The 14,041-nt window shown below is 44.4% G+C and overlaps 1 protein-coding gene across 3 annotated transcripts in view; it reads right to left on the bottom strand.

Moving 5' to 3' along the window:
- The window catches only part of appbp2 (amyloid beta precursor protein binding protein 2), a 91,735-nt gene extending 79,606 nt beyond the window's left edge, over positions 1–12,129 (bottom strand). Inside the window, exons 1-2 of one of the 3 annotated variants that reach the window (XM_087977385.1) lie at positions 11,141–12,129; positions 7,488–7,756 (exon numbers count right to left, since the gene is read on the bottom strand). In XM_087977385.1, the coding sequence (XP_087833511.1) occupies positions 7,488–7,625 (138 nt within the window). In that variant the 5' untranslated portion in view covers positions 7,626–7,756; positions 11,141–12,129. Of the gene's footprint in view, positions 1–7,487; positions 7,889–11,140 lie in introns of those variants that run through there. The other 2 variants (XM_043718527.2, XM_043718528.2) reach the window with 2 other exon arrangements.
- Between the last annotated feature and the right edge of the window lie 1,912 nt (positions 12,130–14,041).

Below are 14,041 nucleotides of genomic sequence, written 5' to 3'. Positions count from 1 at the left end.
TAAATCCGCCTGCACACATGCTATCCTGCTGCCTTTCTTTCCATTTAACTCCATACACCCTTTCACTTTCACTTTCCCTTCCCCCCCCAACTCAGAAGTTTAAAATCCTACTGACCACCCTATTTATCCTCTTCGCTAGAACATTGGTACCTGATCGGTTCAGGTGGAGACCGTCCCATGACTGATGCCAATGCCCCATGAAGTGGAATCCCTCTTTCCCACACCAATCCCTTAGCCACGTGTTTACTTCCCTAATTTTCTTATCCCTATGCCAATTGGTATGTGGCTCGGGCAGTAATCCGGAGATTATGACCCTTGAGGACCTGTACTTCAATTTCCTTCCTAGTGCTTGATAATCCCCAAACAGGTCCTCCACCTGTTTGCCTATGCTGTTAGTCCCAACGTGGACCACAACAACTGGATCCTTCCCAGCCAGTCGGAGATGTCCCGCACCCTGGCACTGGGCAGGCAACACACCATGCGAGACTCCTGATCCGGCTTGCAAAGGATACTATCTGTCCCCCTAATTATAGAATCCCCTATAACAACTACTTGTTTTTTTGCTCCCCCCTCTTGAATGGCCTTCTGCACCATGGTGCCGTGGTCAGCTGGCTCATCCTGTCCAGAGCCCTTTTCCTCATCCGTACAGGGAGCAAGAATCTCATACCTGTTGGACAAGGTCAAGGGCTGAGGCTCCTGCACTCCTGAACTCAGGTTCCCCCTACCCTGCCTCACTTACAGTCACACTCTGATGTCCCCGATCACGATGTGAATGTGAATTACTGCCAGGTGTGACTGCCTCCTGAAACAAAGCGTCCAGGTAACTCTCCCCCTCCCGGATGTGCCGCAGTGTTTGAAGCTCAGATTCCAGATCATCAACTCTGATCCGGAGTTCTTCCAGCAACCAACACTTGCTGCAGATGCGGTCACTGCCATTCACAATGGGATCAGCCAGCTCCCACATCATACAGCTGCAGCACATCACCTGCCCAGCCATCTCTGCTTAGTTTATTACTTTGTATAAATTTGAGTTAAAATACTTTCTGATACCTCTCTGCTATAGTCCTTTTCTAAAAACCAATTAATAGATAAACCAAAAAAGTACATTTTTAATTGTTCAGGGTCTCTTTAGACTCAACTTCACACGCCTGTGAGGAGAGTCAAAGCAGGTCACCTAGCTTTTACAGGCTTTAATAAACTTGTACTTTTTGCAGAAGTTGGTGTGTACGAATTGCATTGCGTGTGTGAAACCTCAAGAAAAGAACCTAACACTGGGAAACAATCAGTCAGTCGGTCAGGTTCTGTGGATTTATCTACCTCTGCTTTTTAAGACCTCTAGCACCTCTGCTTCTGTAATGTGGATTCTTTTCAAGACATCACTACTTACTTCCCATCTCTCTCCACAGTAAATACTGACAAGAAATATTAGTTTATGATCTTGAGAAAGTCTATCGCCTTAAAACTTGTCTTTAAACATTTAGACTAAAATGTAATGTTGAATTATAGAACACATTTGCTGCACACTAGAAAATAGAAAGGCAGGGAGGCTCAGAAAAAAGGGGGAAACCCAAGGTATGCAGAAGATAAAAACATCTGTGTTCACCAAGTGATAACAGAATGCTCTAAGGCAATTAAGAACATTTGCCTTAACATCATTGAATCTGTATCGACAGGACACCAAGTGATAACCTTCATGGCTTTTCCCTTGTGAAATTAATGAGTGCTTGATTCTGACCCCGAAACGAAACTCACTACTGTCAAAAGCATGTAATTAACAGTCAGGTCCTGTCAATTATAATGAATTCTTATTACCCCTTGCAAGCTAGACAAACACAGAGAGAAAAACATCTTTGCTGTTACAAGTCCCTGACTTGAGAGTTCAAAAGGACACTAGAGAGACAGACCATTTTAGTGCTGAGGCTGCTGAAACCAGTAGAAAATTAACTCTTAGTGCTTATCTGCTATGGATTGAACTTAATTGCAGTTTTGAGTCTTTATGATGATATTGAGTAGCCATTACCGGTTATCAAATACAAACTCTGTAAAAGGTAATACTGATGAAGCTTTTACTTGCTGTTCTTGCAGACCACTCTACAGACCTTACAGACTGCCCCACTGTCAATTCTAACTGATCAAATGTTATGTCTTACTTGAATTTGAATTATAACCCTGAAAACAAAGCATGTTTAATTCAAAGACTAATGAATCAGTTTACATACAACCTTATGGCAACATCTCAGCCTTAGATACAGAATGATTCAGTGCTTAAAATAAAACAAGAGTGTGCTCCTAGCTTAGAAATAATTCTAGGCCTAATATTGAAGAGATGCTGGCATGTTGTGTCGGGAACCAATTTTATGGTCAAAAGTTTGCCCTCCTTGCTAAGAAGCCATTTTTGTAAAACAATTGTATCTGACATGTACAACGTATCATCCGCCGTCATTTCCGCCACCTCCAAACGGACCCCACCACCAGTGATATATTTCCCTCCCCTCCCCTATCAGCGTTCCGAAAAGACCACTCCCTCCGTGACTCCCTCGACAGGTCCACACCCTCCACCAACCCAACCTCCACTCCTGGGACCTTCCCCTGCAACCGCAAGAAATGCAAAACTTGCGCCCACACCTCCCCCCTTACTTCCCTCCAAGGCCCCAAAGGACACTTCCATATCCGCCACAAATTCACCTGCACCTCCACACACATCATCTATTGCATCCGCTGCACCCGATGAGGCCTCCTCTATATTGGGGAGACAGGCCGCCCACTTGCGGAACGTTTCAGAGAACATCTCTGGGACACCCGGACCAACCAACCCAACCACCCTGTAGCCCAACACTTTAACTCCCCCTCCCACTCCACAAAGGACATGCAGGTCCTTGGACTCCTCCATCGCCAGACCATAGCAACACGACAGTTGGAGGAAGAGCGCCTCATCTTCTGCCTGGGAACCCTCCAACCACAAGGGATGAACTCAGATTTCTCCAGTTTCCTCATTTCCCCTCCCCGCACCTTGTCTCAGTCAAATTCTTCGAACTCAGCACCGCCTTCCTGACCTGCAATGGTCTTCCTGACCTCTCCGCCCCCACCCCACTCCGGCCTATCACCCTCACCTTGACCTCCCTCCACCTATCGCATTTCCAAAACCCCTCCCCCAAGTCCCTCCTCCCCATCTTTTATCTTAGCCTGCTGGACACACTTTCCTCATTCCTGAAGAAGGGCTTATGCCCGAAACGTCAATTCTCCTGTTCCTTGGATGCTGCCTGACCTGCTGCGCTTTTCCAGCAACACATTTTCAGGTCTGTTCCCCGGGACACACACCGAGACGAACATCAACTGTGCCTGGGCGGTCCGAAACCTGTTGATCTTCCAGCTGAAGGAGTTGACCCCGACTGAGTGTTGCAGACTGGCACATTCCAAGGTCCAGAATGACGTGTTGAGGGTCACACTGAAGCTTGGGGCAGCTGCCGCCAAAGCGCAGTGGGGAAAGACCACCGTGTAACGTTTGCCTGCCTAAGCACAGGGGTCCGACGCAGTAAGGGGGCTCTGCTAACCCCTCTGCTAAATATGTGGATTAGTAATCGTACAGACCTGTATATATGAATGATTACTCTGTCTCTAATGCCAAGAAATGGAATGTTTACATATGTATGGCATGATCAATTGTACAGATCAAATTATTTTATGAATAAAGTATATTTTTGAAATTAAAAAAATTGTATCTGACATGTGAACTCTCCAATTAGCTCAGACTGGTACCTCTTTATGATAGGAGTTTCTTGGCTGGCTACGTTTTTCCCATCTGATAAATGGCTTAGGGCCTGTAGGATTTTTTTTTTAAAGATTAGATTCCCTACAGTGTGGAAACAGGCCCTTCGGCCCAACTAGTCCACACCAACCCTCTGAAGAGTGACCCACCCAGACCCATTTCCCTCTGACTAACTGACCTAACACTATGGGGCAATTTGGCATGGCCAATTCACCTGATTTGTATATCTTTGGATTGTAGGAGGAAACCGGAGCACCCGGAGGAAAGCCACGCAGACACAGAAGAATGTGCGAACTCCACACAGACAGTAACCCAAGGTTGGAATTGAACCTAGGACCCTGGTGCTGTGAGGCAGCAGTGATAACCACTGAGCCATTAGTCGAGTGTACACAGGCCTGTCAATTAACTTCTTTTCCTTATGAAGTATTGACTTTCGCTATTATCTGTCTAATTAAGAACATGTAATATTTTTGTAAACTTTTTGTATAAAGGAAGCCACTTTGTATCAGTACATTGGAGTAGCCTGCTAGGGCACTTGAACAGCTAGTACCCTACTCTCCTAGGTTACTAGAACCTAGCTAGTTTAGCTTATCAGTATCAGTGTATGTTGTAACAGTGATGCTACTGGTAAATAAAGGGGATAACTAAAAGTAAACTAAATTATCTCTGTAAGAGGTTTTTTCATTCCAGACATCCAAAGAGTACAATCTCCAAGATAAACCTTGAGAGGCTTAGAGGTCTGAGTCCACAAGGGATTCCCTGGGCCGTCTCAAATCTGTACTTTAACAATCTCACCCATTTCCTGTGGCTCCACAAATAGACAACCTTACTGATAGTTAAGGGATGCTGTCCTTGATGTACATATAGAATCTACATATGTACAAAAAGACAATTGGCTGAATGGCGCAATCCTGCTATATCTTATGGAGGTTCGACTTAATTTTTTTTAAAACCCTTCAGAAAGAAAACCCTATCTGCTGCTGCTGTAAAATCCAAACTCTAAATCAGACACCTTCCACCACAGTTTTCCTCATGATTTAAACCCTATATATGATTCTGGCAAATCCATACTGTTTCTTGTGAGCATATAATTCTGGAGGTGCAGTGCCTAATATCAATCTGCCAGATGGAGTTTCATCAAGTTTCTGCATAACTGAAGCAAAACTTCCACACCTTTGAATTTATACCCATTGCATGGAAGAATTAAAATTCCCCCAGCGCTTCTTTACTTGTGCACTAACTTTTATTGATTTGTAGCCATCAAATTCTTTTCTCCTCCATAGTTCCAGTTTTGCACCATTATAAAAACATTCCCATTTATTACTCTTCGATCAAAGATGGACAGCCTCATTTTTCCCTAAAGAATTCCATCTGCTGGTCATTGGTCTATTTAATCTGTTTATGTGCTTTGGTAACTTTCAGTTTCAACACAGATTGCAACATTGTGAAGCTGTATTTTGTTTTAATCATCTTTCTACATATAACAAGAACACCAAGAGGAAATCTTAACCATAAAGATATACAAGTTGACATTTGCACAAATAAAACAGTTCACAGGAAAATATTTTCCAAATCAAATATTGCTAATGCCATTAAGAACAAGGTTCTTAAGAGCAAGGTTTGTGATGTCAGAATGGCTTAGTTAGTTATTTAGCTTAATTAGTTATATCTCTCCATTTCCCAAAGAGTCTCCTTGTGACATGTAACTCAACAAAGATAGCATCAACAGGCCAAAGTTTCATAAGCTTAAGGTGACCGGCTCTCTAATTCTTCCTCTGTCATTGTGTACCCTGAGCTGCTGCATCACCACCTGGTTCAGGAAATGCACAGTCTCAGATCATAAGACCCTACAACAAATAGTGAGGACAGCTGAGAACATCATCGGAGCCTTTCTTCCCTCCATTACACACAGTTATGCCACACGCTGCATCCGAAAGACTAAGAGCATTGTGGAAGCCACACACAACTCTCACTCAAACTCTTCTCCCTCCTGCCATCTGGCAGAAGATACTGGACCATCTTTCACAGTCAAACTGTGCAACAGTTTCTTCCCCCAAGCCATCAGGCTCCTTAACACAGTACGATCGAACTCTTTCCATCTGAATTGTGCTAGAAAAATGTCTATTATTTATCATTCTTCTATTACACTGCAACTTGCGTGTTTTGCACTTCTTACACACTTTATGCCATGTACAATTGCGTAGTTTGCACTGGCCATGTACCACCCTCTGTCCTGGAGGAATGCTGTCTCATTTTTACTGTACCAGTTGTATATGCTAGAAATAACAAATAAAAAAACTACTCTACCATCTCATCTCTAAATATATTCTAACAAGATTGGTAGCTTAACTACATAACGAAAATAAACATGCTTTCACAACATATGAAACGGTTATAAAAAAGGCAATGTACCGCAGACTTCAAAGCCATGGCACATTCTGCTAGAATAAATACATAATGGCTTTTGTTCCCAACTGTTGTGGGGAACACAAATGCACAACAGCATTGTAGTTTTGCCTTCACTAAATAAATGGCTGGTGGCAAAAACTGATCACTGAAACAAAAATACTTTTGCACACCTAGCAGAAATGCGAATTTGCACAAAAAATTCAACCAATGAATCTTGTCTTTTAAAAAAAAAGGTAGAGAGGGAAGTGAAGACACATACACAGTGAAGACACATACACAATGGGAAACAGACTCGGACCAGAGGGCACAATCTCAGAATAAGCAATCCATTTAAAACACAAACTCTCATGGAGTGTTATGAATCTGTGAAAGTCTTAATTAGAGAGAGCTGAAGAGGCTGATTTGTTAAATATATCCAAGGTGAAGGTAGACAGATTTTTAACAATGAAGGGAACTGAAGGTTATAGGGAACAGGCAGGAAAATGTAGTTCAGGATAATCAGACCAAACATAATTTAATTGAATGGCAGAGCATCTGCTCCCATGTATTATGACATACATGGTTAAAATAAAACTACACAAAAAAGTGCATTTTACTATTTCCAGTTTTAAAGTCTGTTAATATCAATAAATTAGTAATGAAATCTTAAAGTTTTCTACGTCATTAGAATTGAATAATTTCTCCAGGGAATTGCAAAATTACCTAGTTAACAGATCACACAACACCAAGTTACAGTCCAACAGGTTTATTAGGAAGCACTGGCTTTCGGAGCGCTGCTCCTTTACCAGGTAGCTTGGAGCAGCGCTCCGAAAGCTAGTGCTTCCAAATAAACCTGGTGTTGCGTGATTGTTAACTTTGCCCACCCCAGTCCAACACCGGCTCCTCCACGTCAAAAATAACCTAGTAATCTTACTTCCCAAGAAAGAGGTCAGCCAGCGGGGTGCTAGAGCAGACTTACAGCCGTTCTAATGTGGCCTTAACTTTACTTTTCTTCCTGTCCCTTACAACCCTTGTGTAAACACATGGAAACGTAATGTCATATACGGATTAGTGTCATCGCTTGCCTGGTTTTAAATGGCAGGTTCTAAGGGGAGCAAGTGTGCTTCTGAAACCAAATATCAAAATTCATGCAAGGCAATTTACTCGCGGCAGTAATACCCAGTATCGCGGAGCAGTCCCAGACGCGAACCAGAACTGGATAACGGTGATTATCACAGCCCAGGGAAATCAGTTAATTGGTCGAGTCAACTGCAATGCAATAAAAAAAATCCGAAAAGGGGTCAGGATGCGGAGAGGGACTAGATGGCAGTACCTTGTAATAAACGTCAAACTGTATATTTTCGGGCAGCGAGCGGATCTCCCTTCGGGATCGTGTGTAGCTGTCCACCACAGCCGAGATTGCAGTATTATACAGGGTTTCAGGAATCCATTCCAGCTCCACCGCCGCCATATTGTTGATGTCTTTTCCCCCTCAGCGGCCGCCTCGCACCCCAAACAGGAACCAACCAACCAACCGAGCGAGCGAGCGACAGAGCCGCAGGAACCTGCAGCCCCTCGCCAAAACACAGCGCCGATCGTCACCTTTCAAACAATCCGAACGTTATTGTTTAAAAATGAAAAAGAATTAAAATGCCATTCAACCGAAATACACTCCCACCGCCTTTTCTTCCTCACACTTCATTTTAAAACAATTTTCTCGCAGAGGCAGAACATTTTTTTAACCTACGCTGAACGCGGTGACGTTTTCCACATGCACGCCAGTCCCCGCCCATGTACGTAATGACGCAAAAGCTGCATGATACGTAATTGAGTTTTTTTTAAAAAGCGAAGGGATCTCCCGCACTGGGAGTTTCCCCGCTTCTGCACGGCTGAATTAAATTCTCAGAGTCACGTACAGAAAAGACATAATATTGGAAGGGCGGGCAGTTAGTCTTTAAAATTTGGATTAAAAAAATCCGAAAAGGGGTCAGGATGCGGAGAGAGCTTCTGGAACAGTGATAATGTCCCTACCTCTGAGCCAAGGGCCAATACAAACTATATTGCTGAGATAAAAGATTTCCTATCACAACATTCTCCAAGTAAAGTTTAATGTTTACAGTTTCTCTCCAGGATCCTGGTTACCCTTTATGTGATGTTTCATCTCAGTGTGTTGCTACTCCCAGCTGCTCTCCAACACACAAACACAATCTGCCCGATTCTACCCCACCCATCTCACTCCAGACAATCACACTCAAACATCCCTCACCTTTTCTTTTACTCATTCAGAGGCCATTACCCCAACAGCTCCCTCAGAAGTCTCACTTCCTCAACCCTCTCTCTCCTGCCTGCTTAACTATCTCCATTTTGGGCCAGCCCAAATTTTTGGACACATCCCACAAGCCTGGAACACCCTTGGCTTGAGACCAGTCCTTGCTTGTGGAATTCAGACTTACAGCTAGATCATACTGTACTTTTTGTGACTAGCCACCCACCTGCCAAAGCTAGGCAACTCTCATAGAGGTAGTTGCTAGCCATTAGCCACTTGGGTGGGCTTTCTTCCTGTCTGCTCCCGCAAACTCTGCTAGCTCTGGACGATGAATTCACAGAAACCAAATATGCTTAGGCATCCTCAGAAGGAGGCTTTGAGCAGTCTCCTCAGTCATGGCCCTGAGGTATCCAGAACAGATGGTATTCCAGAAAGCCCACGCTTAGGATGTGACAAAGGAAGCCAAATTGTGGCAAAATGCCAGAAAATCTGGTGGGCCTGCATCTCCTGACCCATTGGTACAGACTAAAGCAGACTGTTCATAACCACGGCATTCAATTCAGCAGTTGAGCTTCCAACTTATTCTCCATATCATAAAGCTCCAATACTCCAACATTGCCCTCCACTAACTCCGTTTGACGCCCTTTGCTGCTGAAACAGTCCCATTTCTTGTCATCTTAGAACATGCAATCCAAAGAGCTCCCAGTAAATCTCCCATCCTCCATACAACACAATGTTCAGTTTATCCAAAGCTCTGCTGCCTACATGCTATGTCACACCAAATCCCAGTCACCCATCGCTCCTCTTCATGTGATTTACATTTGATCCCAGTTACACAGCACTTTCAATTTAAGAACAAATTACAGATGATGTTGAGTCTGAAATGAAATCAGAAAATGCTGGAAACGCTCATCTCAGACACCTCCCGCCCCTTCCGGGACCTCTTTGTCTCCATCTCCGGCAACCAAATCAGCACCAACACCTATTACAAACCAATCGACACCCACAACAATCTCGATTACACCTCCTCCCCCACGCCCTCCTGGAAAAACGTGATCCCATACTCCCTATTCCACTGCCTCCACCGTGTCTGTTCCCAGATTGAGCAATTCCATATCCTAGATGTCCTTCTACTACTGCAATTTCCCCTCCCCTGTGATCAATAATGCCCTCAACTGCATTTCGTCCATTTTCTACACCTCTGTCGTCAAACATCCCCCCCCCTCCGACCACAACAAGGATAGAGTCCCCTGGTCCTCACATTCCACCCCACTAATCTTCGAGTGCATCGCATCACCCTCCATCATTTCCGCCACCTGCAGTCTGACCTCGCCACCAAAATGATATTTCCCTCCTTACCCCATCCGCTTTTCGCAGGGATGATTCCCTCTGTGACTCCCTCGTTAGGTCCACAATCCCCACCAACCCCTCCTCCCCACCTGGAACCTTCCCCTCTGGCTGCAGGAGGTGCAAGACCTGCCCAGACACCTCTATCCAAGGCCACAATGAATCATTCCAAGTCTGATAAAGATTCACGTGAATTTCCTCTAACCTGATTTAATGCATCTCAATGTGGTCTACTCTACATCGGAGAGAGTGAGCGCAAACTCGGAGCAGGTCAGGGAACATTTATGGTCCATACGCATCAATTAACCCCCCTCCAGTCACCATCCATTTCAACACCCCCTCTCACTCCCTGACAACATATCCATCCTGATTTCCTCCATTATCAACACAAGGCCACATGCAAACTGGAGGAAGAGCACCTCATCTACCTTGGGAGCTTATGACCATTCAGCCTTAATATAGAATTCACCAGCTTCCAAATCTCCCCACCCCTGACCTCATCCCAGGCCCAGGTTCTCCATCTCCACCTTGCCCCCTTAACTTGACACAATCTGTCTGTCTTCCTTCCTATTTTTCCCCTCCACTTTTCCCAGTGACCAAACACGGCCACCTCCCACCTGCATCCACCTATTGTCATCCCACCCACCTTTCCCCAGCCCCACACCTCCTATTTATTTCAAAGACCCCTTCCCCTCCCCAAGCCTGATGAAAGGTTCCAACCTGAAACGTCGACTCCCCTTCTCCTCTGATGCTGCTTGACCTGCTGTGCTTTTTCCTGCTCCACTCTTTATCCAGTCTGATCTACAGCATCTGCAGTTCTCACAATCTCCAACATACTCTGGCAACATCATTGGAGAACAAAACTAAGTTAACCCTTCAGGCTGGAGATTTACCATTAGCTTTCAGCACTCTAAGTCTTAATAAAATTCTTAGCCTCTCCATCTCCCTTTCCTCCTTCAAGACCCTCCTTAAAACCCACCTCTGATCAAGCTATGGTCACTTTTCCAAATACCTCATTATGCATCCATCTTGGTGTCAATTTCAGTTTATAAGACCTTAGGTTCTTTTATTACATTAAAGGTGCCTTTTTTGGGGGGGGGAGAATCCAAGATGGCAGCGATCTAACAGATCTACCTTGCTGAGCTCTGCACCACAACTCAGACGAAGTGGTGCTTTTACCCCCTCCACTTAAGCTGTTTTGGGAAAAATCGAATTAGGTATTTTTGGAATTGCTCCATACTTTTTTTTTAAGCAAAGGAAGATGACGAGAGGCAAAGGACTGAATGAATTGCAACAGGCAGGAAACTCCCCTGCAGCAACAGACACGCCGGTGGCCACAGCTTCAGCCTCAGCTGAAACCCCGACAGACTCACCTAGTCAACAGGGCTTGGCTGCAGAGTTCATGAAGCTCTGGGAGAGGATCGAAACATCAATTGAAGAGAATCACATCATGCTGCAACCGATCTTGGCCATTCTGCAGAAGCACGAGCAGGAGCTGGAGAACGTTGGGAAGCAAGTGGAGGGGGTCGAGTGGGTGGACCGCGATGTCAGGGCCGCAGTCGAGTCCTCGGCAGGACGGATCCAGGCCCTGGAGAAGCCGGTACAGGCCTTTAGTCGTGCAGGTCAACGATCTCGAAAATAGAGGTTGAAGAAAAAAACATCTGGGTTGTTGGGCTGCTGGAGGGAGAGGAAGGCGCGCAGCTAGCCAGTTTTTTTTTAAAGACTGGCTGCCGCTGTTTCTTGGCTTGGTTGGTGGTGGGGGGGTTGAGCCAGGTCAGGTGAAGGTCGATAGAGTTCAACGGGTTGCGGTGCACAGGCCCTGGTTTGGACCAGCCCCCTCGTCCCGAGGACAGGGGGTAGAGTCTCCCATCAAGTGCTTTTTGTATTTGAATTAATTTGTTAATTTTTAGTAGATGTGATTTTTGAAAGTTTTGTTAATGTAGTTTTAGTGTGTGTATTTTCTGGACTCCATGAGTCTCTAATTATTGTGAGTAGGGTTCTTCCTCACGGGGGTTCGAGGGTTGTTATAGAGGGATATGGCAAAGGGTCTTCTTAAATGATGCACCTGGAATATTAAGAGGAGACACTCGCCGGTCAAGAGAAAAAAAGTACTCTTGAATCTCAGGAAGGAGAGGGTTGACATTGTCCTATTGCAGGAAACCTATCTTGATGATAAGGAGCATCTAAAGTTACAGCAGGGTGGGTTTGATCAGGCGTTGTTTTTATCCTTTAACACAAAGAGTAGTGGAGTGGCCATACTTGTCCATAAGAATCTCCCATTTAAGTTATTAGGTCACATTAAAGATAAATTTGGGCATTTTGTAATCCTTGAAGCTTTAATACATGGTGAAGAGTATGATTCTAAATGTTTACTATCGTCCGGCACATCCCCTAAAAATCCTGACTGATGCCTTTTCTAAATTGATTGCCTTTAGAACGCAACATGCTGTCACAGGGGGAGATTTTAACCACCTCATGGGCCCCTTAGTTAATAGAATGCCCAAAGGTCCCCCAAACTTTTTTCCACAATCTAAGTAACTGGTTGACTTATGCGTGGAATTGAGGCTGATGGACGTTTGGAGATGTTTCCACCCCATAGGTAGGGACTTTACCTTTTTTTTGTAATCTACACTAATGTCATACTAGCATTGACCTTTCTTTAGCCCCCTTAGTTTTTCTGGATTTGGTGATGTCCTATACAATTGGAAACATTGCCATTCCTGATCACGCTGCAGTGTATTTGGAGGTTAAGATTAAGAGCAATGGGACAGAGTCACGGCATTGGTGAATGGATCCTTTTATTCTCAAGGACAGTAAGTTTAGCAAGTACTTATCGAGTGAGTTTAAAGCATTCTTAGCTATTAACTTGGGTACGGCTAGCAACCCGTCTATGCTCTGGGATACTGCTAAGGCCTACACTGGGGGATAATTATCTCTTATTCGGCCAGTTGGAAGCGATAGAAGGGAGTGCAGCAGCATCTGCTCGAGGTACAGTTGAAGGAAGCTGAGACAGAATATTTTGATAGACCATTGGTGACTAAACTGCAGTGAATTACAGTTCTTTGGGCTACTTTGAAGTCCATGCTCACTCAGACAGCAAAGATTGAACTCTCTTTCATGAAACAGAGGCTGTTTGAACATGATGATAGGCCAGGCAAATATCTGGCATATCCGGCAAGGAGAAAGAATGCCCCCAATCTATTACATCAATTAGAGAAGGCACTGGGATTCTTACTTGTGTCTCTAAAAAGATGAATGCAGCATTTCAGAGATTTTACTCCGAACTATTCCAGTCAGAATGCTGTGAGGATAGGTTGGCTAACTTGGAGTCTTTTTTTAAGAACCTGGATCTTCCAGGTGTGACCTCAGAACAGGCATCTCTTCTTATTGCCCCCTTAACAGTGCAAGAGATACAGGAGGCAGTAAAACAAAGTGGTAAGGCGCTTGGCCCTGATGGTCTCCCTAATGAATTCTACAAAGAATTTATAAATATATTTTCAGGAATGCTGGACATGTACAACTATTTGTACAGTCATGGTTGCCTCCTGCCATCCCTGAGAGAGGCAAACATCTCTCTCATCCTCAAGAAAGGAAAGACCCCAAAGGACTGTGCTTCATACAGGCCCATCTTGTTATTAAATTCAGACTTCAAAATTTTATCCAAAACACTTGCTCTGAGATTAGAGAAGGTGTTGCCCTCTGTTGTTAAGGAGGAGCAGATGGGTTTTATAAAGGGCCGCAGGTCCTCCAATAATATTAGAAGATTACTGTTTATGGTCCAAGTGTGTCAGCAACGATCGTTCAAGGGTTGGTGATCTCTTTGGATGCTGAGAAGGCATTCATTCGGGTGGAGTGTCCATATCCTTTTTACACTCTGGAATGGTTTGGTCTAGATGAGAGCTTTGCCAGATGGGTGGAGGTCCTGTATAGTGATCCTCTGGCTGTGGTTCTCACCACTAGTGTAAGATCCAGTAACTTCAATATTTATAGGGGCAGTTGACAAGGTTGTTCCCTCTCACATCTGGAGGCAGCCTAACATAACTGCCCTGGAAGTGGGATCAAGGGCACATAAGATTACATTACATGCAGATGATGTTCTCCTCTTCTTATCAAACCCAGCAGTTTCTGTACCCTCTTTAATACAATGTATTAACTTATTTGGCTCTTTCTCGTGATATAAGATCAATTTTGCAAAGTCAGAGGCAATGCCCCGGAAGGTCTTAAGGGAATACCTGACATTGAAGGTGAAACACGATTCCCCTTTAAATGGTCAC

Source organism: Chiloscyllium plagiosum, unplaced genomic scaffold (genome assembly GCF_037043375.1).
Source record: "Chiloscyllium plagiosum isolate Xiang-an unplaced genomic scaffold, Cpla_swu_hap1 HiC_scaffold_31, whole genome shotgun sequence".
Classification (NCBI taxonomy): domain Eukaryota; kingdom Metazoa; phylum Chordata; class Chondrichthyes; order Orectolobiformes; family Hemiscylliidae; genus Chiloscyllium; species Chiloscyllium plagiosum.
This window is presented reverse-complemented; position numbering and strand designations above follow the sequence as displayed.